Source organism: Channa argus, chromosome 7, assembly GCF_033026475.1.
Source record: "Channa argus isolate prfri chromosome 7, Channa argus male v1.0, whole genome shotgun sequence".
Lineage (NCBI taxonomy): Eukaryota > Metazoa > Chordata > Actinopteri > Anabantiformes > Channidae > Channa > Channa argus.
Window position 1 is genome coordinate 28009779 of NC_090203.1, and position 24690 is coordinate 28034468.

Below are 24690 nucleotides of genomic sequence, written 5' to 3' on the forward strand. Positions count from 1 at the left end.
AAAAAAAAATCAGTTAATCAAGCTTCAATAGACCACTCCGCTCTCAGAATGAAGGCCTACTTGTGGAACCCAGAATTTCCAAAAAATGGAATCGGAGGCAGAGCCTTAAGCTATAAAGCTGCTCTCCTGTGGAACCAGCTCCCAGTTCAGATTTGGGAAAGTGACAACCTCTCTACTTTTAAATCTTAAAACCTTCCTCTTTGAGGAAGCTTATAGTTATGCTGCTATAGGCTTAGACTGCTGGGGGACCCACCACCTGATGCACTGAGCTCCTTTCCTCTTCTTGTCCCTCTATCCTCTGGGCAGATGGCCGACAACCCTGAGCCTGCTCCAGCTGGAGATTTCTTCCGTTAAAGGGAGTTTTTCCCCCTCTCCACTTTTGCCTAGGGCTTGATCAAGGGGGAATTTTGGGGTTTTCTCTATACATCTTTATGGTTCTTGACTTTACTGGTGCTATAAAAATAAGGGTAATTTGAATACGAAACGATAACGCAGGATGACACGACTGTAAACAAGTGGGGTGATGAAGGTCCTAAACTGTATAGCACAATCCGCTACAGAGCCATTCCCCTGGGTGAGCTTAGAGAGGAGATGGTTTAGATTAAGTTGGCTCAAACACCCTCAGAAGTTCCTCGGAAAACAGCTCAAAAGTGGAGGCCTGAGAGCAACGGCACAGTGCAGGCAACCCTGGAATATTCACGGTGGAATCCAGAAGGTTTCATTTTAAATTTTTTGTCAACATAAAGTTGAACTGAATTGAATGTAACAAAGAATAACTACTTGTGCAAAATTCATCTCCTCAATAATAATCCAACGACAAAAGTCCCTTACTAAGAGGTGGAGCAGAGAATCAGTGCCATCGGTCCAACACAAAATTGCCGGGACCAGAACAGGATATGTGATGAACCGTAACTTGGGTTTGGAGGCCAGACGAAGAAACACACAAGACTCCAGAAACAGAGGGGGATCACAGGAAGCTCGGGAAAAACTCAGAGGAGAATCATTAGAGAAAAACGCAGGACAAACAGAAGGCGGAGGACAGACTGGTAATATGACTCGGGGAAAACAGGTGAGGCAGTGCGGAGGGGAGAGAAACTGAAGAAAGTTAAAGCTGAGGAGAGAGACAGGAGCAGTAACCAGTGACATTTTTATCCTCATCACATAATTTCCCCTGTAGGGGTTCAACCGTTTCCTGGAATCAGCGCCTACAATTGTTACAATAATGTTCTCGTCATTGTTTTCAGACAAAATGAAAGTAATATTACCAGTGAGAACGGAGGCACTTCCATCTTCCAGCCAGCCATGAGCAAGTGCAATGACTTCTGAATGTTAAATGTCAGATTTAGACTTTGATGTGCTGACAACAAAAGTAACATGTAACAAGTAACAACAACTGTAATATTATTACTGAATTTACATTTGCAACTACTACTCTACTACTACTCATTACTGGGAAAAGTAACATTACAGTATTACGTTACTGTAACAGCCAACGGTAGTAATGACCAACTGAGCATTACTGACCACATCTCCTCCATCTCTCCGGCAGATTTTTCATCTACAACTTCCAAAAGATCAGACCACACTTTTCTAAAAATGCTGTGACCAAACACCTCAGTGTAACTACTGCAGTGCCCTGCAGACAGGGCTACCAGCAGCACAAAGAAACCTCCCCACATAGTCCAAAATGCAGCAGCTTATCTCATTTTAAATCCGCCAGAAATCCATATGTCACACCAGTGTTCAGATCTTTACAGTGGCTTCCAATAGCCTCCACCCTCATCCACTTTCAACAAACAGCATGTGTAGCTTCCTACACCACACAGCAAAAGATCCCAAGCAAAGCTTTTCTTTTCAGAGTTTCCATGATGGTGAAACAAGCTGCACACTCAACAAGCTTATTTCCAAAAAGCTGTTGGAAGACAAAACCCTTCCTTAACTTCCTCAACCTCAGCTAACAGAGCAACATGCCAAATTTGACTGTTGAATGGACTCATGCCTAGTGTCTGAGCTAACAACACAATATGTAAATAAATAAAGTTCAAATGAGACCCACTGGGCCCTGGGCCTGCCCAGAAACATCTGGACAGCCTCCCTGACATTAGCAGTGAACTGTCCCCATTCCAGGATGTCCTTCAGTGCTATTTGTTTAGGGTGTAACTTACAATGGAGGTCAGCAGTTGTATAGGAGCATGTGTTTGAGACAGACTCAGGAAGCTGGCAGGAAGCTGGCAGAGCATGGGAAGGAAGAACACATGGAGAAAAGAATAGGTACAGTGACAGTTCACAGTGGACTCACTTCTCTGATCCATATATCCTCTTTCAAACAGGACACATGCACAAAGGAGTATCACTCAATATGGGTTTTACATCATCCTTTTATTAAAAGTTTACTGAGCCTGACTGTTTTGGTACAGTAATGTTATGATGTTCACCCAAAAGTCAAACATTTTCAAAAGTCAGATCTAAAACACAGGAATTCAGTCAAAATGCTTCATATGTTAGTCCTTCAAAAGAGGATTGTTTTAATGAAAAAGTCGTTCATTTGCCTCAGAAACAAGACAGGGAAAGACCAGAGTTAAAGGACAGGATGTGTTTGTGGACATTCAGCGCATGAGTCCACTGCAGACATGCATCCGCTCTCTCTTCCTGTTGTCTCTCTCCTTTTAATCGCTGTCTTTTCAATATGATACAACACTACTATTGCTGACAGTTACTAACATAACCAGCTGTGTTTGTCCTTTATTCAATCATTTAATTACCATTAAATTAAATGCCAGAATCCACCTCTGCATCTTAAACAGGTTCATGACAGGTAATGAAGGCTCACATGTGTCAGCCTGTGGGCATTACAGTTAGTTAGTCACTTATAACACGGAAAAATGTTTGAATAATGTTTAACCAGCCAACACTGACACAATGACAATTCTTACACAACATATGTGTGCGTGTGTGTGTCTGAGAGAGAGAGAGAGAAAGAGAGAAGTAATAAGGAAACTCATAGTCAGGGGTTTGTTAAGAAGTTATTGTGAACTGCGTTCACCCTCAGAATGGGCCAATCCGTTTGGAGAAGAATGGCAGGAAATAGAAAGTGGTTGTGTAAGCTGATCAACTCCAGCTGCCTTACTCAAAATGGACTTTCAGAAAATGTCCTAACATTTCTGTGATCTTGTTTATTTTTGTCCACACCTCTTAAGTGGGTTACTGTACTTACACACTGAGATCATGTGACAGGCAGATCCACTTTTATTTATTTCCCCTTATAACAACTAAGTATTTGACTATGAGGAAACTCAAGACTCTGGCTGATTAATACCATACAAACATAAATACACTAAACATGAAATAACAATAGCCATCTATATATGGAAAGTAAGTAAGAACTTGCCCTATAGTGCTATACTTAAACATAACACAATATGTTATACTTCTATTCTCAAACTTTCATAAATCAGTTTTTTAAAGGTGGTAATTTGTGGAATGAAAAGGAAATTCTGTCATTCTGACTTCACAGAGGTGCAATATATAAGTTTGAATGCAGGACAATATGCAGCAATTTTACACTGTGATATTGTTAGAAAGGAAAGATATCAAGTGAGAACATGTTACAAAGAACAGAACTGGGGAAACATTCTGAAACAAAGAAGATCAACTTGGTTATGTACTTGTGAAATAATTGAGACTGATGCCAGAGGACAGTAAAATGAAAGGGAAAGACCACAGAGCCCCCTGGGCTACAACAATCACCGAGGATTTGTATAGCATTGGTTTGTAGAAGGCTGAATCCCCTTCAGGACACAGTGTGGAACAGCCGCATTCCTAATGTGCTGCAAACTAAGAAATTGTTATTTTTATTGAATTCAAGGTTAAAGGTCTGAATATTTCTTCCACCACTGTCTCAAACACTCTCAGGTTAGGACTCAAAGAGAGTCTTGACTACAAATTCTATTCACATTTATTGGTGTCATTACACAAAGGAGGAGGCTGCAAACTGACTGGTACAAAAAGAACTAAATTTAGGCAAAAATCCAAAAAGAAAACAATGGTCAGAAACACTAGGACCAACAGAAATAATACAATGTTGCTCATGTGGCAACATGGTATTAGCTTGTTAAGGCCGTACTGATATTTTCACAAGCAAGCCCTGGAGTGACTTGTTGCATTAAAATAATGCCACATTATTTTATTATTTCACCTCATAGTTTCATTCCGTGACATGCAAATGAATTGTCAGACCCCAAATGTTTTATGTGTAACATATGTTCAGTGAATAAACTCTATAAAGCAGAGTTATTATTTTTTGGTAACTCTGCTTTTGGTGCTGTTGACCTACAGGGTACCGGTGGAAATTGGACTACTGTTGGTCGAAGAAGGAGAGGAGGAAGGTGTGTTCATAGGCAGAGAGAGAAGAGGAAAGCTAAGAATGTAGGAATGACAGTAGGAACTTTGAATGTTGGGACTATGACAGGGAAGGATAGAGAGATGACTGACATGATGCAAAGAAAGAAGGTGGATATACTGTGTGTCCAGGAGACCAGGTGGAAAGGTAGCAAGGCTAGAAGCTTAGGAGCAGGGTTCAAGTTGTTCTACCATGGGTCAGATAGGAGGAGAAATGGAGTAGGAGTTATACTGTGATGAATGTTCTAGAGGTGATTAGAGTATCACACAGGTTGATGAGTCTGAAGCTGGAAATTGAAGGCGTGATGTTCAATGTTGTGAGTGGTTATGAATCACAGGTAGGATGTGAGTTAGAAGAGAAGGAGAAATTCTGGAGTGAGTTAGATGAAGTGATGCAGAGCATCCCCAGAGGTGAGAGAGTGGTGATTGGTGCAGATTCCAATGGACATGTAGGTGAAGGGAACAGAGGTGATGAGAATGTGATGGCCAGGTTTGGTCTTCAGGACAGGAACGCAGAAGGACAGATGGTGGTAGACTTTGCAAAGAGGATGGAAATGGCTGTAGTGAACACTTCCTTCCAGAAGACGCAGGAACATAGGGTGATGTATAAGAGCAGAGGTAGAAACACTCAGGTGGACGACATCTTGTGTAGACGTTGTAATCTGAAAGAGATCAGTGACTGTAAAGCATTGGTAGGGGAGAGTGTAGCCAGACAACACAGGATGGTGGTGTGTAAAATGATGCTGGTGGTGAGGAAGATGAAGAAGACAAAGGCAGAGAAGAGGACGAAGTGGTGGAAGTTGAAAAAGGAAGAATGTTGTGTAGTTTTCAGGGAGGAGCTGAGACGGGCTTTGGGTGGTTTGGAGGTGCTTCCAGATGACTGGACTACTACAGCTAATTTGATCAGGGAGACAGGTAGGAGGGTACTCTGTGTGTGAATTTCATCTTTCCTCTGGAAAGAGGAAATTTGACAAGGAGATTTAGAAAAAGAGTATGACAGGGTGCAGAGAGAGGAGCTGTGGTATTGTATGAGGACGTCTGGAGCGACAGAGAAGTATGTTAGAGTGGTGCAGGACATGTATGAGAGCTGTAAGACTGTGGTGAGGTGCTGTAGGTGTGACGGAGGAGTTCAAGGTGGACGTGGGTCTGCATCAAGGATCAGCTCTGAGACCCTTCTTGTTTGCTCTGGTGATGGACAGACTGACAGATGAGGTTAGACAGGAATCTCCATGGACTATGATGTTTGCAGATGACATTGTGATTTGTAGTGAGAGCAGGGACCAGGTGGAGGAAAATCTAGAGAGGTGGAGGTCTGCTCTGGAAAACAGAGGAATGAAGCTTAGCTGCAGTAAGATGTGTGTGAATGAGAGGGACCCAGGTGGAACGGTGAGGTTACAGGGAGCAGAGGTGAAGAAGGTGCAAGTGAGTGAGTTCAGAGCAACGGAGAGTGTGGAAAAGAGGTGAAGAGACAAGTGCAGGCAGATTGGAACAGGTGGAGGAAAGTGTCAGGTGTGTTGTGTGATAAAAGATTATCAGCAAGAATGAAAGGAAAGATGTTCAAGACGGTGGTGAGACCAGAGATGTTGTTCGGCTTAGAGACAGTGGCACTGAAGAAAAGACAGGAGGCAGAGCTGGAGGTAGCAGAGCTTAAGATGTTGAGGTTCTCTTTGGGAGGGACGAGGATGGACAGGATCAGGAATGAGGACATCAGAGGGACAGCTCATGTTAGATGTTTTGGAGATAAAGTTAGAGATTGAGGTGGTTTGGACATGTTCAGAGGAGAAACTGTGAATATATCGGTAGAAGGATGCTGAGGTTGGAGCTGCCAGGCAGGAGGTCTAGAGGAAGAGCAAAGAGGAGATTTATGGATGTAGTGAGAGAGGACATGAAGTTAGTTGGTGTGAGTGAAGAGGATGCAGAGGACAGAGTTAGATGGAGGCACATGATTCGCTGTGGCGATACCTGAAAGGGAGCAGCCGAAAGGAGAAGAAGAATGATTCTGCTGCAGTTTTTAGTGAGGTGTAGTAAAGCTTCCAACCTCCAGAGGTCACTTACAGGGCTCAGATGTAAATGGTATATTGCTGTTTATACAGTGCTTTTATTCAAAGCACTTTACAAACGTGCTTCTCACCCATTCACACGCTGACATGCAAGGTGCTCACCTGACCAACTTGGTGTTCGGAGTCTTGCCCAAGGACACTTCGGCACACAGTCAGGAGGGACCGGGAATCAAACCACGGACCACTACCTTACCAACTGAGCTACACCCGCCACATGTACTGTTCTTCTTTCACCCTCTGTGAAGAAACTTTCCAGCCAGTGGCCACAGCACTTTATGTAGGCAAACAAGCTAAAGCTTCAACATTTCACACTGAGCGAAAAACAAGTGTTTCTGTGGGTCAGTCAGATGAATGGAATTTATAAAAACACTGTTAGTGCAGCTGATACTGATTGATTCTTTTCATTGCAGCGGCTGAGCACTGAAAAAAGATGACAGGCATCTGTCAGTCCTGCTCACAGCTGACCCTGCAGTTCAAGCCTCCTCTTTTCACTCTGGGTTAGCACAGGTTTCATAATGAATACTGATTTCTTTAAAACAGTATTTACTATGTAATTTCCTGCTGTTTCTATATTCTTGTGATGTCAAAATCCACATTCAAACCAGTCACACGAGTTGTATTTTTATGACATATATAGAGTGTGGTGAAGCGTTTAACATCTGTGAAAGTTTCATTAATGCAGAATGATATTTACAGGTTTTTACATACATGGTGTCTTTGTACTATATACGTTAAAAAATTGATTTTAAATGATTTGCAAATCCTTGCATTCTATTTTTATTCTGCATTTTACAGTATCACAACGTTTCTGGAAATGGGGTTTGTCTATAATTGAGTGTGTCAAATTGAAGAGATGTGAATAATGTCTGAAGCTACTGTAAGTTCTGTTTTGTCAAATGTCCACCATTTTTTACATTATAGTTCGTCAACAGTTTCATCACACTGAATACTCCTCATTCTTTTTAGTCATTCATTTACACATTCTCCTCTTCATTGGTGTGTACTATTTAGTCCGTCTGCTTTCAGATGTTAACACATGTTAACGCAGGAGGCAGCAGAAGTTAGTGTTGCTGGTTTCAAAGTCCAGGGAATCACAAGGTCTCTTTTTCCTGTTGCACCCTCTTTTTCTGCTGACCGTAGCAGGTGCCCTGGAATTCACTGTGATTCACACAGCTCCTGATGTTCCCTCTAAAACATGCAAGCATCTGGTCCTCTGGCTTGGGACCTGGAGAAAAAAATGGCCAGAGACAGAGTCCACGCTTCTTTACCTGAGCCTCCAAATGAAGAGGAGAACCCAGAAGAGGAGAAAAGCTTTAGGAGCATTTTTGCAGAATTAGAATCTGTGGACCTCCCTCTAGGAACCACCTTAAGGTAACGTCATTCACTTTGTTGCTAATTTAAATGTCATCTACTTAATTACAGTTAATGGTGAACACATAAATCTTGCAAAGTGAGTAAAAAAAAAAACTAATGTACAACTCAACTTCAAGCACAATATACCAACAATATGAAATGCTGACATAAATAAGATTACTGGGGCAACTTCTCACACTATCTAACTAACTATGCATATCATTGTTGAATTATGAAATTTATATTAATCGAGCAAACAATACATTACCATTAACTGACTCTACACTAATCAGCCACAGCATCAGTGGTCCCCGGTGGTGTTAATGTAGTGGACCGGAAAAATATATTGGTGTGAAAATGTATTGTGCATTGTATTATCTTTAAAGAATGTGGCATATTTATGTGTTGATATACGTTCTACAGATTAACAATGTAGCTACATGCCAGCAACCAGCAACGCTACCGTAGCTTAAGGTCTGTAGATGTGCAACCCGTTGCTGCAACCAAATGTTCTGTTAACGTACAGGATGTGTGGAAACAGCCCCTGTCCTTGAATTCCCTTCAGCCGCGGTGCGCCCCCCGCAGGCCCGTTCTCTCATGTACCGGTGCCCCGCTGTAGCTGCAGTGATACGAATAGCGTAATATACACATAACAATCATGGCGGAGAACGAAACCCTGGAGTGTATAACGGAGCACGAGCGGATTTTACAGGAAATTGAGAGCACCGACACGGCATGCGTTGGCCCCACGCTTCGGTAAGACTATATTACTTCTTAGAATACATTTGCTAATCAGAATGTCATTATATTTTGTTGTACGTTCTACATTTTCAAGCCTTCTAGTTCTGTAGCTAGCTTAAGGGAACCTAGCTACCGGCAAGCTAACATTAGCGGGTGTACTGTTATATGGCGTTTAAATGAGGCGAAAGCCTTGCTAGCTCGTTAGCTAACAGGCTAACATTGGCCAGTACTGTAGTGAGTTAAACGCACCTTAAGGGAAACCAGGTTTGTGTGGTGTTGTCGACGTTGCTCGCGTTGCTGTATAGGTGATGACCCGTAAATGTCAACATCATTTGTGGGTGTGGCCGTGGCTCTTCACATCTTGATATCATTATGCAGCTTATGTTAGCTAACGGTGCTAACAGTTTGTACTAACCTAGTCGATTGGTACTGGTTGTGTGAGGGATTATTAAAGAGAGGGACAACGGCAAAATGGGGGTGTTGAAATGTTCACCTTGTACTTCTGCAATAACATTGCACTGCACTGGTCATAGTGTGTAGCTATAAAGCTATCAGTGCACGTTAATCAGTGACATTAGCTTTGACAACTGCGTTTTCCGGACTCCACCTGTCACACACACCTAAGCCTCTAGGCTACACTGACATGTCAGCACACTTGCAAAAGCCACTGAATTTATGCCCTAAAGGCGACTGAGTTTTAAGGCTGTTAACTATGTCATATGTAAAACAGTATAGGTTAGTTGTTATAAAACTTCATTCTTAACGACTTGAATACTTCAATCATAATTTCAGCACAGCAGCATAAGCTACTTCGTTGCCTGCCTGATTTGAAATATTGTTTTATGTTCTAATTTAGATGTCACACAATAGCTCAATATTTAAATAAACCTATTACTGGAAATATTATCCGTTGAAAGTTGATGTTCTAAAAATGTGCAGATTTTGTTAATGAACTGAATTAAATGCACCAAAATATCTGTTTTTGCAACATCCCAAGAACAAGAACATCACATTATGTAGTAAGGAGTTTAAAAAATTATTTCTGTTCAGATACTCAGGTCATCACTTAGCTTAGAAACAGCCAGAGGATAATGTACCGACAGATATTTGTAACTATTGTATGCTCACATTTCTGTGATAGAAGATGAGTAGTGTTTTTTTGATTGTTCCTTGTATGAAGATTTGTGCAAACATAATTTAAAAGACCTTCCTCTTACTGGTAATGCTTGCGCTGACCTCATGTATGTGTGGAACTCTGAGTGTGCATGGGGAGTAGCATCTTTTGATCATCTGATCTGACTATGTGATTTATTGAAAAATGTATGTTAAACTAAAGGGTGAAAAGCAATTTTCCTGAAGGTAGAAAAAAGAACCAAACTGAAGTTGACCAGATATAACTGGACACATGCAAAATGAAATGCCTCCTTACAGCATAGCAATCATCAGCCTCCATGAGAGCTTCCTCTTTCCTGTTGTTAATAAATAAAAGCAGGTGGCTGCTGAGACTAAAAGGTCACAGTCTTTCTGGTTCCTACCTTTACAGGAAACTAACTTTACCCAGTCAACAGCGGGCTCTAAGTTACAAAAACAATGCTTTATCATTTTACTTTTGTTAGTCATATTAACGCTTTGAGCCTCCCAGACCTTAGACCTTGCTTCTAATAGAAGAATGTTTTTCTCAAAACCATAGTAATTTGAAAAGCATTACATTGGATAAAGCTAATCAGGCATCTAGCATCTATGATGAATCTTTTACGATAAAAAGTTTGAAAAATACACCCGCCTCCCAGGAAAGCTTCATTCCTCACACTTATAATATCACACAGGATATTTTTCTTTTTATAAACATATATTTGGACATCGTTCACTAGCTCAAAACCCCTTATTATAGATACATAATACAGTATGGGAGTGACCATAATGTTAAACAGAAACAATCCTTATGGAGGTAGCTAATTTTGTCCTTATGAATAAACCTTAAAAAACAAAGCATAGGCCTTTTTCTTTGGCTTGCTAAATGTTGAATTTTTTTGCATGACAGCTTTGGAAAGAACCATATATCCAGTTCCGTGGGGGGCTGGAGCCCATCCCAGCTGTCATTGGGCTAGAGGCAGGATACGCCCTGGACATCTCAGGGCCACAGAGAGACATGCACAGACAGACAACCATTCACACTCATGTTCATACCTATTGGAATTTTAAGATTCACTAATTTATCACTGTGAGAGGAACCTGGAGGAACCACGGGGAGAACGTACAAACTCCACACAGAAAGGCCAATAATTGTGATATGCAATTATAAAATCTGTAAACATGACATGACATAAAAAACGTATATAAAATACCACTTGTAGTTGTAGTAATTTTCTGCTTGTCTTCTGTAAATTGAGAAAACGTGAAACTCCTATGTGAATGTAAGGATGAACATTTGATCAGGAGAAACAGCATCTGATTTGTTTAACAAAATGTCTCCAACTGTTGGCCATGTTGTAGCTCTACAGAGAGAAGCTCTAATCAGCAGGAACATATTCTGTGTCAGGGTTTTGTATTTGTTTTTTTTCCAGAAGAATGTGCTTTAAGGAATTTGATATAGGGACTTGTTTTTTTTATTTTTTTATTTTTTCATAAAACAGCTTATACCTACTTTTTTCAAACCCCACTTCCAGAAAGGTTGACTTTGTAAAATGAAATCAAAACAAAAATCTGTTAATGGTTAATTCAGTGATTAATAATTGGGATAAATAGTACCTTATGATCAGGACTACTTGTGGAAAAAACACTGTCACTTAACAGTCCTCCACTGCATCAAGAAAAGCAACCTGAAAGCATATGAAAGGTAGAAGGAAGGATTTGTTACAGCAGCTGGAAGAAGACACAAAAAAGAATATAACGCACACATATATATAGCACACATTAGAAATAATACTACTACTGCTGTCACTAGTAAGGATAATAACATGATTATGTAGAAGGTAAATGTGATAAATAAGCAAATCAGCAACAGAAACACATTCACTCAAAACCCACGGTGTCGACCCCTCAGCAACCACCTCTGGCTGCTTAGATCCCTCCTGGTGTCCTGCAGGTAACTCCCTGAGTGCTCAGTGTTCTGTAGGAGGTGGAAGGCATTTTCTACAGTAGACAATAGTTTGTTCATCATCCTTCTCTCTCTTCACCTCTACTGAGTCCAGAGGACACCTCAGGACAGGGTTTGCCTTCCTTATCAGTTTGTTCAGTATCATCCTCTTTGCTGCTATAATGCTTTTTCTCTCGCAGACAACTGCATAAAAGGCATCTGATGCCACCACAGTCATAAACAGCCCAAGGAGTGAACTGTTCCCACTGAGGGATCTGAGTGTCCTCTTTTTGTCTGTCTTTGCTGTTGAGATTAATGTCCCAAACACCAAAGTATCTGTATGTTGGAACAGTTTTCTATAACCGCTCCTCCACCAGCTCTTCGGGTCTTACTCATATTGAACTGGAGGCCATTCCATTAACAACACTGGGCAAAGTCCTAAACCGTAGTTCTATATTCATCCTTCATCTGTGATACACACCCTACAAAAGCTTCGTTGTTAGAACGATTCTGTAGGTGAAGATGTGCTGAGTTGTAGGTAAAAACCAACATATACAAGGTGAACAGGAATGGAGTGAGGACAGTATGCTTTGGTGTCCCTGTGCTGCAGAATTTGACACACAAACCTTTAGTCTCACGTATTGTTGTTTGTAAGGTAGTTCAGAATCCAGGAGACCAGGCTTTGGTCCATGTCTGCTTGCTTCACTTTATACTTCAACAGTGACTATTGTAAAATGTGACTAAGCATAAAACATAAACAAAATGTCACGTCTTTTTACCCTAAGACCCGAAACCAGCCAGAGTTGCACCATATAATGTCCACACCACTGTAACTATGAGTAAAACAAGTGCAGCGCTAACACCAGCTCACTGGTTCAAAGCTACCTTGACATCTCTCTTAGTATCATTTATTTAATTCATTACTCAATGTTGGAAGCATGGCTCACAAATTTGGACTGTATAGCTACAGGAAATGCTGCTTTTCTGACTTTTTTTCCTGTGTTAATGTTGCTTAAGAGTAACATTTGCAGGAGGACAGAGGCAAAGAGAATGGAGAGTCACAGTGTGAGTAAAAAATCTGTGCCGGAAAGTGACTTTTTAGAAGACTGTTAGAAGTCTTTAATTCAATTCAACTTTATTTATATAGCGCCAATTCACAACAAAGTCATCTCAGGAGAGAGAAAAGAACAGAGCAACAAAAAGCAACAACAAAACATCGGGCAGGTTGGTAGGACCAGTAGCTGCACGATGGAAGACACACAGCTCCAAAGCCGGGGACACCTGCAGAAAGGGACAGAGAGAGGGGGACAGAGGAGGACAAAGACAACTACGGGAGAGAACACACAGAGTTAATGACATACAGTGGTGACAATTGTGGGGTGAGAGGAGAGGAGAGAGGTCAAGAGGAGGAAAGGAGCTCAGTGCATTGGGGGGTGGGTCCCCCAGCAGTCTAAGCCTATGGCAGCAGCTAAAGAGGCTGATTAACAAATATGTTTTGTAGATTAAAATATTAACATAAAATAAATGAAATTGAGGGGCCTTTGAATAATGCATAATAAGATACATACTGGCAAATACATTCATTGTATTTGAAAGTGGTTTGTGACTAATAAAATAAATCCTACGTGATATGTTTTACCTTACACTGAGCATTTTAGTTGCACATGGTTTGAATTTAAATGCCAAGTAGTAAGACAGAAAGAAATCTAATGTAGGGATTTCTCAGTGTCGATCACTGTTCCAGCATTGTTGTGTTAGTGTTGCAGGCATCAAATTCTTGATTTGCTTAGATTTACAAAATACAAATGAGTTGGTCAATGAAAACACTGAAAAACCTTTCATATAAAAGTACAATTGAGAGTTTGTATCGCATTTTAAACCTCTGGAAATGAAAATGATAATAGTGAAATGCAGTCTGTAATTGTGAGACATGTCCTAAAACAGGCACTGTAAACTAATTTTACACTTATGTAAAAGTTGAGATCGTTTTAAATTTGAATATTTTATTGCCAAGGGTGTCAAAAGTTGCTTTACCAGTTTTGTCAATGTCAAAGTTTATTAATTTGTTAGCTTATCAAAGCCTCTACATTACGCCAACAGTTATTCAGACAGTGATTTTATCTCAGGAATAAAACAGAGTTTTTAATTGGACAAAGAAGAACTTTGTTATTGACTTAGAACAATAGAGATTAGAACACAGTATATTATTACAATGTCCAAATACAAAAGTGGAGAGAGAGTTCAGTAATTTGACAGCACACTTCAGTTTCCGTTTATCATTATTACATCAGTTTACATTTAGATTAGGGTTGGGGTTATGTCTAAAACACTTATTTAATTTCAGAGACCAGCCAGATTCAGGCCTGGTCAGTACTTGCATGGTAGACACCCTGGGAATACCAGGTGCTGGAAGCTTTCACGCAGTCTCAGATTCAAGAGAATAACCATGTTGCTTACTTGTTGAATATAGAAAACATTGAAGATTCCAGGATTGTGAGAAGTCATACTGAATCAAATGCAAATTAACTGATTCTAGAATGTGTGCATCGAAAATCTATTACTTGTGTGTGTGGTTGGCCTGTTTCAGCAATCTGTGTCGGTCCCGCTCACATAACATTTGTGCAAATCTGTATGGGTGGTTGTGTGGAGAATATGTAAATAGGTTCCTGAGGAGCTTCATGCACCTGTATTTTTGTCGGTTTCCATTAAAGTTTATCACCAGCCCTGTTGTGTTTTAGATACAATCATTTTGGAAGGAGAAACTGCTCAAACTTGAAAAAGTACACCCACACAAAGCTTTGACAGTCAAATATGGAGAAGGATAACCACAGAAAGATAAATGTGTGTCTGGATCAGGATCAATTGTTGCATTATTGCTGGTTTCAAGCCATCTCTTTTTCAGCCAGTTCTTAGTTTATATTGGCTGGTGTCACCTTTTATTACAGCATGTGACATGGGAAAAGCTGTAGGCCTGTGAAGAAAAAGGTTCGTTGGTCATAAGTTATGTCCTCACAAAGCTTTGACAATCACAGAAAAACAGTTTTTCCAAAAAGGAACTTTGAGAATAAAAATAGCTGCTATGAAATGAGCCTTTAAAAAACTGTAATATGCAGTAATAAATCCAGCATTTGTGGACCTCCACTAATTTTAATACTACATAAATATTACGTCGTAAATACATTAATACATCGTAAATATGAAACATGTTTAAAAAAAACTGGCAGAGGCTGGGTCTTAAGTCTAAAGACTACAATCCTTACACAGCACACATGAAACAATTGTATCTGCTGAATGTCAGAGCAGACTGAGCCGTTGACCAGAACCAATTAGGTCCAACCAGAATCCCATTTATAATCTGCTTTTAAGTAATTTAGTCTGTGCCTTCCTTAACAGGAGTTTCTGTAATTTATTTCACAAAATCTTTGATAATGAAGCTATATGCTAAATACAGAAATGGCTCTATATGACACAGTTTAACAGCACTATCTTCCGTAATGATCATGCATACAGCTGAACCACCTTCTCTAATATAGTTTTAAACCAAACTGGGTTTGAGAGTGAGCTCTCTCAGCTTTACAATATGCAATAAATTGGGCTTCATGGTTACCAGACAGTGGCCCAAATGCAGTCAGCTTTTACTTTAGCACTTTCATTGTAAATCACAATCAGCCAACAAGCTCACTGTGAATAATTAATGGTGGATTAAAGATTGTGGACAAAGCTGACAGTACTTGTATTAAGTTACTGGTTGTATTAATTTTACAGGTTAGTTGTCTACGCTGATAAACAATTTTTTTATTGACTCTTTACTCGCTTTTTGAGCTGACAAAATGTCGACTGAGAGAGAACACATGAGGAGTCGCCGATTGCTGATTAATTACAAATGTCAGATTGGACTGACAGAACTTGGCCAACCTGTACTGCAGAGTCCACCGGTTAGAGTTATAATTAACTTGCTTGCCTTGTACCTCACTTGTAAGTCGCTTTGGATAAAAGCGTCTGCTAAATGACTAAATGTAAATACAGATAATCTTTGGCAGAGGCTGTGTTGTTTTGTTAAAGTTGCAGAGAGCACTCCGACAAAAAATGGAATCTGTCCTTAAATCATGGAATTAACCCTACTGACAGGTGGAAATAGTCTACGGTAGAATGAGAGAAAAAGACCTTAATTGATTGCAGATGTTGTTATCTTGGACCAAAAAAAAATAAAAATAAAAAATATGGTCAAATGGCCAACTATACCATATAGTGTATTGTATGTTTGGGAAAAATAATGGCCAACAAGCTTACTGTTGTTGACACCATGCTAAATTCGAGATCATGGGCAGAGCTGATATTAATGTTATTCTGAAAGATTTACTCGTTGAAGATGTTGGCTGATAAACTATTTACACTCTATTGCCCATCTGTATATTAAATAAAGTCTCACCTCATCTAGGCTCCCTCTCTCTGTGCACGTTGAGCTGCTAAGCTCCACCCTTGGTCACAGAGAGCAAACAGAGGAGATGCTGCTGGATGAACACCCCAATTATGTTTCTAGTGTCTGCAAATGTCGCTTTGTATTCTTGAAGTGCCAATAAAATGCATCCGGTTGAGTTACTGACGGTAATACACTCAAATAATTTTACACATTAGCATGCTCTCATTTTTAATCACGTATGCAAGTGATATGGCGGCAGATGTGTCTGCAGATGTTTCTTATTAATTGGCAGCAAAAGCACAGACAATGGCCGATGTCGATCAATTTAAAATGTCAAAAATCAGCCCATTTATTTGGCCAGCTAATCGAGTCGTCAGCCACTTGAAACCCAGTTTTTGTATTTCTTCTACTTCTGCACACAGTGTTAATTTGCTGCGTATGGGACTGTGTATCTGCAGACTGCTCAGAGTGTCTATGCTGCCCCTCCTGTAAGGTCTGAAAATCGTTAGAAACACCTGTGACCGCAGATACGATAGTATCAAGGTGGTTAACACGTGGACTCTCTTCAAATTTTGGCAGTTTGTTGAGCCTGTGGGAGTGATATGGAGGCGTTTGTGGCAATTCTCAGTGTAACTTGAAATGACTTATATGACAAACACAACATCCTTGGAGGCATCATATTCAAATGAGGCTTGTTTTTGAATCGATACACATCAAGTCACCGTCTGAAATGTGATTTCTTTAATTTTGCTTCACTTAGAAGTTTCGTTCTGGCGTGTTTATAACATTCATCTGCTAAGGAGGGAAGATTTTTGTTGTTTATGTGTCCCTGGGCAAGACACTGAGCCCCTAACAGCCCATTCCCCTCCCCAGCTGTGCAGTGCTGGTCCAAGCCCGGTAGAAATTGGGGCGGGTTGCGTCAGGAAGGGCATCCGGCGTAAAAACTGTGCCAAATCAACATGTGGACAGTGATGCGCTGTGGCGACACTGAACTCATGGGATAAGTCGAAAGGACAAAAAAAAAAAAAAAAAATAGCCTAATGCCACATACTGATGAGGTCATTTTACAGAGAGAATTTCCAGTTGACCTCAGTCTGGCATTTCTGTATATGTGTTGCACTATAAACCATTAAAGCAGGCCAAACTTTTTAGTTTTATCACTTAGTGGTTAACTGGTACAGTTGGCTGATAAAACTCACTGACATGTATTTTCACTTCATTCTTAATCTTAATCTCTGTCAGGCCATATCAGCATGTTGGGTTTGCACAATTATAGGTGTTTTGAATAAACCGTCTACATGGTTGGATAGTTCTTACTTAGAACGACGGCCAACTGCTAACTAACACCGTATTGAATGAACAGTACAAACGGCACAACAGGACAAAATGTGAAACCCAAGACGACTCCAAATATTCAAATGAAATAGTTCCCATAATGTTTCAACAGAAAATATTACTGTACACCCCTACAGCATGTTACATAGTGTACAGGCCAGATAGCAACTCTGTAAGGCTGAACATAGGCACAGATCTTCTTTGAGCCAAGTACTAACAACAGCATATGAACAACATCATGATGACTGGTAAAGAAAACATACTTTTTCACATGTTAACAAACTTAGTTTAACTTGTTAACCTGTTATCATATGCTAATTTGCTTTAAAGTCAAAGAACAGCAGAGACTAATACGATTATCATCAGTTTTGTTGGTATTTAGTAAAGTACTGTGTAACGTATAATGTGGACCAGATGATAATGCTAGAGGAAGGGTCAGATGATCACCTAAGTCCATAAAATTTGACCTATGGGCACCGGGGGCATTTGTATCAAATGTCTTAGCTTTTCATCAAGAAGTCACTATCCTGCTAGCATGTATTGGGGATATTTTCCAGTGCATTTTCTTCATGGGATGAGCCTGAAATCAGGGAAAAATGGCCAAATTAGTACAATAAACCTATTAGGTAAACAACTTGTGACTTCCTGATGTTTTAGTGCACTGCCACTAGATGGAGCTGTAACTCCAAGTGAAGTGGGATGATGTCAGTAGTGTCAACTATGGGCATGTGGACCAAATCATCATAATGTCAATTACTTCTATCAAATCCAGACACTCTCTCTCTTTCTCTCTCTAGATAGATAGATAGATATCTATATATTATAGATACATAGATGCATATATATATATATATATATAGAGAGAGAGAGAGAGAGACTATGTTGCCAAAAGTATTCGCTCACCTGCCTTTAGACCCATATGAATTTTAGTGACATCCCCTTCTTAATCCATAGGGTTTAATATGACGTCGGCCCTTTGCAGCTATAACAGCTTCAACTCTTCTGGGAAGTGTGTTTATGAAATACATAATACACAGTGCTCGCAGTCTTTGCTCTAATTCATCTCAAAGCTGTTCTATCGGGTTGAGGTCAGGACTCTGTGCAGGCCAGTCAAGTTCCTCCACACCAAACTCACTTATCCTTGTCTTTATGGATCTTGCTTTGTGCACGTGAATTCATTTATTTGGATGGTGACAGAATACTTTTGGCAATATAGTGTATATGTATCTATACATATAACTTTTTTTTCTTTTCCTGTTTATCTCATTCTGTGGTTCATTACCTGTGATTACTGTCCCCATATTTTTTTTACTTTTATGGGCTTTCATTTGCTATAAGTAAAAGATTTTAGTGGGCAATTGGTCTCTTGTAATTTCAGTAGGCTGGGATTTGATCATTGAGTTCTGCATCCCATCCTGCTGCTCTACCCAGTGAGCCCTGTTATGTAAGTGAGCTTGTGCATAGATGGAGCATGCTGCTCTGTCCCAAATTGCCAGAACTGATTCTCCAGATCTGGATTTTATATGTGAAAGAGGCTTGTCATATATGCCAAAGAGGGTGGCACTAAATACCTCAGATGACACTTGTTGTGACACTTGTTTAGGATATGATTTCAAATTGTGGTAATTACTTTCATAAGCAACCTTTAATGGGAATTACTAGTAGGACAGTGAGAGGGTTAAAAGCAATTTGGCAAGATATGTTTCTGGTTTTCATTGCACTATTAATGCCAGTGTAATGGAAATGAATACATGTGTTGTTTATTTTAGGGCCCCACAGATTTATGATTTCATGCCCCAGTACCTGTCTTTATTTCCAGTTGATGGCTTAAAACACTATTAAACATAAAATAAAAACTGTGGCACATTTATGTGAGCCACCTTGTAGTTTTGTATTTTGTCCATTCTGCCCATTCATGCGTAGTATTTGCACCCAACAAAATGTGGAATCCTGATTGGTTCATATACAAAGAAATAAGCCATGACATAATGTGTCATTTTCATTCAAATGCTTGTTGTGGAAGTTTAAGTTTCACTATTTTGCCATGTTTTGTTTTGTTTTGTTTTTTCAAATCTGATTTCCTTAACATTTTTTTCTTTCAGATCTATTTATGATGACCAGCCCAATGCCCACAAGCGTTTTATGGAAAAACTGGATGCCAGAATACGGAACCATGACCGCGAGATTGAAAAAATGTGCAATTTCCACCACCAAGGCTTTGTGGACGCTATCACGGAGCTCCTTAAAGTCCGGGCCGATGCAGAGAAACTCATGGTAAGAGAGACGACTGTAGATAATAGCGGGACAGTTTGGTCTACAAGCCTTGTCAGGGGGTTCAGACTGGTTCACAAGCCTGAGTCAATGACAGGTGTCATACATTATCAATAGAGAGCAGCTTTATGGCTGAGTGTCAGTCGGAGATGCTCTGACACGGTTCAGCTGGCGAGAGCCAATCGAGTGTCTTGATCGCAGCAGAAACCAAAGCAGAAAAAAACAGTTTACTACCTGATGTGGAGGAAAACCGTGTCAAAGAAAACATAATCTTTTTTTTTTATTGTGGCACTAATCCTCTTTTGTACTTTATAAAGGCTGATTGAAGAGCAGAGAGCAAATGTTAGAGCTGTTATTTTAACTAATCTGGCTTTTATTAAACTAGAATAAAAATTCTGACTTTAATTCTGACAGAATTTTTCTTTAAAATCACAATTCTCAGTTCAAAATCAGAATTCAGAACAAAAAGGAAATGTATAGTTCCCCTAGTCTTACATATAGTACATACAACTTAATACATTTCTTCATAGTCACAAATATTAAAAGTGTAGCACTGAACTATTCTATGGCAAAATTTCTGAGATTGATTTATGTCAATTCACATAATATGTTATGCTCTTGAACATATTTAGAGTCAAATACAGTAAATGTGGCTTAATGTCCAATATAAAATGCTGGATTTAATATACACCGTGTACAAGACTTCCACTGCAGACATCATTGGGATTTAACATGTTTCCATTAATCTATATTTATGCATAAATTGTTGAGTAAACAATACAGACTTCACCCACTGATAATCACTCCAATAGGCATTGTGTTCTGATTGGCAAATGATCTATCTGTAACAGGACTGTGGATTCTTTATCTTAAGATGGTTGAGATGGTGACCAGAGGAAGCACTAAATCCCAATATGAATGGCTCTTGTAGAAACATTTCATTGTGTTATCCAAATTCAATGGAGGCATGAAAGTGACATTTTTTAAAAGATTTATATAGAATACATATGAAATATTTCCTTTGGATTTTGCACTCATTGGCAGGCCATCCAGGCCTGTTGTCAGTAATGGACATGGTAGCTAGTTACAACAAGACTTTCACATGAGGTCAAAGGTGAAGGTTATCGGTTCTAATCCCTAATCTAGTGCAGCATTGTTATGCTTTAAATAATCTTGAAGTTTCTATGTTATGTTAAATGTTATTTTACTGTGGTTCAAAGAGCCTTTTTGAATTTAAAAAACAAAACAAAACACTGTGATGTAATTTTCTCTTATTTGGGAACTTTTGCTGTTAAGCCGATTGGTCAGTTGGATTGTGGATCTCAGCTGTGTGACAAGAGCTGAGACTTCAAAAATCCCGATCCAGAATCGAAAGGTTTGTCACTGAATCTGTGAAAAAGAGGCTATAAAAAGCCCTTAAATCCCATGAAAGGCTCAGTGCACCAACAATAGGTTCAGTTCCCCACTGTTTGGTTAATCTAAATTTGCCCGCCTTTGTCTTTGCCCCTTCATGGACAATAAGCTGATTACAAGGCTGAGCAGCTGCACTGAGGAAGGTAGAAAGACAGGGGGAAGCTGATAGAGACAGGATGGAAAAATGCGTAAATGGGTTACAACAGATCATGCTGAAGGAAGCTCTTATTAAACATTCTAAAAAAATGTTGAACTGTCAAAACCTTGAAATTATTAAGAAATTCAATCGCCCACTAAGAGAGATTTAGATTTTAGCCAATATTTGGCTCCTTAATCACTCAGCACAGAATATTAATCTTTTTCTTTTAATTTCGGCTGGTACCTTCCGGGGGTCACCACAGCGAATCATGTGCCTCCATCTAACTCTGTCCTCTGCATCCTCTTCACTCAAACCAACTAACTTCATGTCCTCCCTCACTACATCCATAAATCTCCTCTTTGCTCTTCCTCTAGACCTCCTGCCTGGCAGCTCCAACCTCAGCATCCTTCTACTGATATATTCACAGTTTCTCCTCTGAACATGTCCAAACCACCTCAATCTGTCCTCTCTGACTTTATCTCCAAAACATCTAACATGAGCTGTCCCTCTGATGTCCTCATTCCTGATCCTGTCCATCCTCATCACTCCCAAAAATAACCTCAACATCTTAAGCTCTGCTACCTCCAGCTCTGCCTCTGTCTTTTCTTCAGTGCCACTGTCTCTAAGCCGAACAACATCTCTGGTCTCACCACCGTCGTGAACATCTTTCCTTTCATTCTCGCTGATACTCTTTTATCACACAACACACCTGACACTTTTCTCCGCCCGTTCCAACCTGCCTGCACTCGCCTCTTCACCTCTTTTCCACACTCACCGTTGCTCTGAACCGTTGACCCTAAATACTTAAAGTCCTGCACCTTCTTCACCTCTGCTCCCTGTAACCTCACCGTTCCACCTGGGTCCCTCTCATTCACACACATGTATTCTGTCTTGCTGCGGCTAAGCTTCATTCCTCTGTTTTCCAGAGCAGACCTCCACCTCTCTAGATTTTCCTCCACCTGCTCCCTGCTCTCACTACAAATAACAATGTCATCTGCAAAAATCATAGTCCAGGGAGATTCTTGTCTAACCTCATCTGTCAGTCTGTCCATCACCAGAGCAAACAAGAAGGGGCTCAGAGCTGATCCTTGATGCAGACCCACCTCCACCTTGAACTCCTCTGTCACACCTACAGCACATCTCACCATCAGCCTACTATATTAATGATGGATGAATATTAAAAATAACAACATGAAATGCACCAAACAAAATTTTGACAAAAGAATAAAAGGAAAATATTATTTGGGAAAATCTGTGTAGTTAAAATAATGTCCATTTGTTTTAAAGGGTCAAGTGACAGACACTAATCGAAGACTGCAAGAAGCAGGCAAGGAGGTAAGTGCACATTCATGTATATACATGAATATACAGGAGACCAAAACTGTTTCCTCTCAATTCACTTAACATCTCTGTTCTTTAATCCAGTGGTTAACAGTGTTGTCACTTTCCCTTCTGTGTTCCTTCCATCAGGTGACGGCTCAGACTGAAGAGGTGATTCGCTGTCGTATCCAGCAGAGGAACATGACCACCACTGTTGAGAAGCTCCAGCTCTGTATACCAGGTACCGGGCTGCTTGTGTATCAGTGAGATAGTCACTAGTTTCTGGAGTTCATGGTGGTGTTAGTAATGGTCTCTGAACTGAGTAGAGGTTCCCACTGGAATCATTTTACATATACTTGTGCCTTGAATGTGTAATGTCATACTGGACACAGGTGCCATCTTGGGATTTACAGTTAGCATAGAAAAGAATCATCCCGAAGGTTTTACCTTTAATCTTTTACTACATAGTACTGTGGTCAATTTATTTGATCTATTTTGACAAACATTTACCAACAAGTCTGTTAAAAATCATTAAATGTAATGTAACTCACCTAAATCATCACATGTTATTCCAGCTCACATAAAACAGATTTAAATAGGTTTCGTGTAATTTGAGGTTATAAGCTACCTATTCACACACATTTTAAGTTGCAAAAAAAAACATTTAATACACTGCACAAATCACTTGAACCAACAAAGCCTTCTACTGATCCTTTTTTCCTGTCTTCTTCTTTGCAGTGCTAGAAATGTACAGCAAACTAAAGGAGCAGCTGGAATCCAAAAGGTATCAATTCTTCCTGAGCATCGTATCATACTTTAAACCATGTATAAATACATAAAAGAATTACAAGAAAATGGAAAACCTAAAATTTCCTGGATTCTAAATTTAGATGCTGCATGTCTTTCCAACCAGATAATCCCTGCTATGTACTTGGCATGTGTTTATATATATGTGTGTGTGTGTGTGTGTGTGTGTGTGCATTACTGCTACACACATTGTGAATAAAGCATATTAAGAACTATTAGTGGTATAAATCACAGGTTTTTTTAAGATGCGATTTTACATCGGTTGTCTAAGCCTCCAACCTGGTGTGGGGAAGGTTCATGATAATCAGTATTTCAGATAAAATACAAACAGGGATCCCACAGTTACCTATGTCATAATACCAACTACATCAATATCTGCCTAAATATCTCGATACTGATACTGAAATAATACCACTGCACAAACCTAAAACAACAGGAAAAGTAATGCAATAATAATTGACAGAATATGGAATTCAACAAAGAAAATTTTTGGTTTAGAATAATAACATTGCTATCAACTCAACTTGGTCATATGAAGCCTTTACAAGCATCTATTCTCACATTTACTTTATTGCACACAAACGTGCTTAACGTTTTTGTTCTAACGCATTTGACCAATCAGGCCAAAAGTTGAGTTTGACCAAAAGTTAACATACATATAGCCAACCATTGATTTAGCATGTTCATAGCAACCCGCAAGTAGCTCCTTATGATATTATAACACATGTTGGATGGGTGACCACAGGTAAAGTCGACATTACCTTTTTTTTTTTTTTAACAGGTTTTCTCATAAACAAAAAAATGTATTAGCTTTTACTCACCAAGCTTTTATTGCATGCGCAATAAATCCCATGCGCTCTCTCTCTTCTCCTGCCTGCTGTTCGCTGTGTATGTGGACATGGTGCTTCCCCAGGGATGAAAAATTATACCATAACAGTGCAACTATCTGTTTAAGAACCATTATTTTCACTCACTGCTCAAGTGTATGAATGAAATACATGCGCTGTAGCACTATCGCACTCCTAATCGTAAGTTTTTTCTCTCAACTTATCTTCATTTGTCTGGCTGTCGCTCACACACATTTTGATATTCAGTAACTTTTAATTAAACTGAAATAATACATTTTCTGGGCAATACATTTTAAAGAAGTAATTTGGAACTAACTATCTAACAGTGCTTTTAGCTAAAAAAAATAAAATAAAAAATTCCTATAGAACCCAACATCATCCAGTAGTCATGATTCAGGTTTTCACTAACTTTTAAACTAATTTCCAAGGACCGTTTTGATTCACGAGCCCGGATAAAAATAAATGGGAGGCCAAAACTTCTGCCAAATCAATGTGTAAAACACGTGTGG

The 24690-nt window shown here is 39.6% G+C and overlaps 1 protein-coding gene across 13 annotated transcripts in view; it reads left to right on the plus strand.

Annotated features, from left to right (window-relative positions):
* Positions 1 to 7653: 7653 nt before the first annotated feature.
* The window catches only part of exoc6 (exocyst complex component 6), a 48764-nt gene continuing 31727 nt past the window's right edge, over positions 7654 to 24690 (plus strand). For 9 of the 13 annotated variants that reach the window (XR_010914945.1, XM_067511934.1, XM_067511936.1 and 6 more), the window contains exons 1-5: positions 7654 to 7829; positions 19486 to 19657; positions 22494 to 22541; positions 22677 to 22767; positions 23265 to 23310. Coding sequence is in view for 12 of the 13 variants with exons in the window: in XM_067511934.1 (XP_067368035.1) it covers positions 7654 to 7829; positions 19486 to 19657; positions 22494 to 22541; positions 22677 to 22767; positions 23265 to 23310 (533 nt within the window). In the remaining variant the exon portion in view is untranslated. Of the gene's footprint in view, positions 7830 to 7977; positions 8568 to 19485; positions 19658 to 22493; positions 22542 to 22676; positions 22768 to 23264; positions 23311 to 24690 lie in introns of those variants that run through there. The other 4 variants (XM_067511942.1, XM_067511946.1, XM_067511943.1 and 1 more) reach the window with 4 other exon arrangements.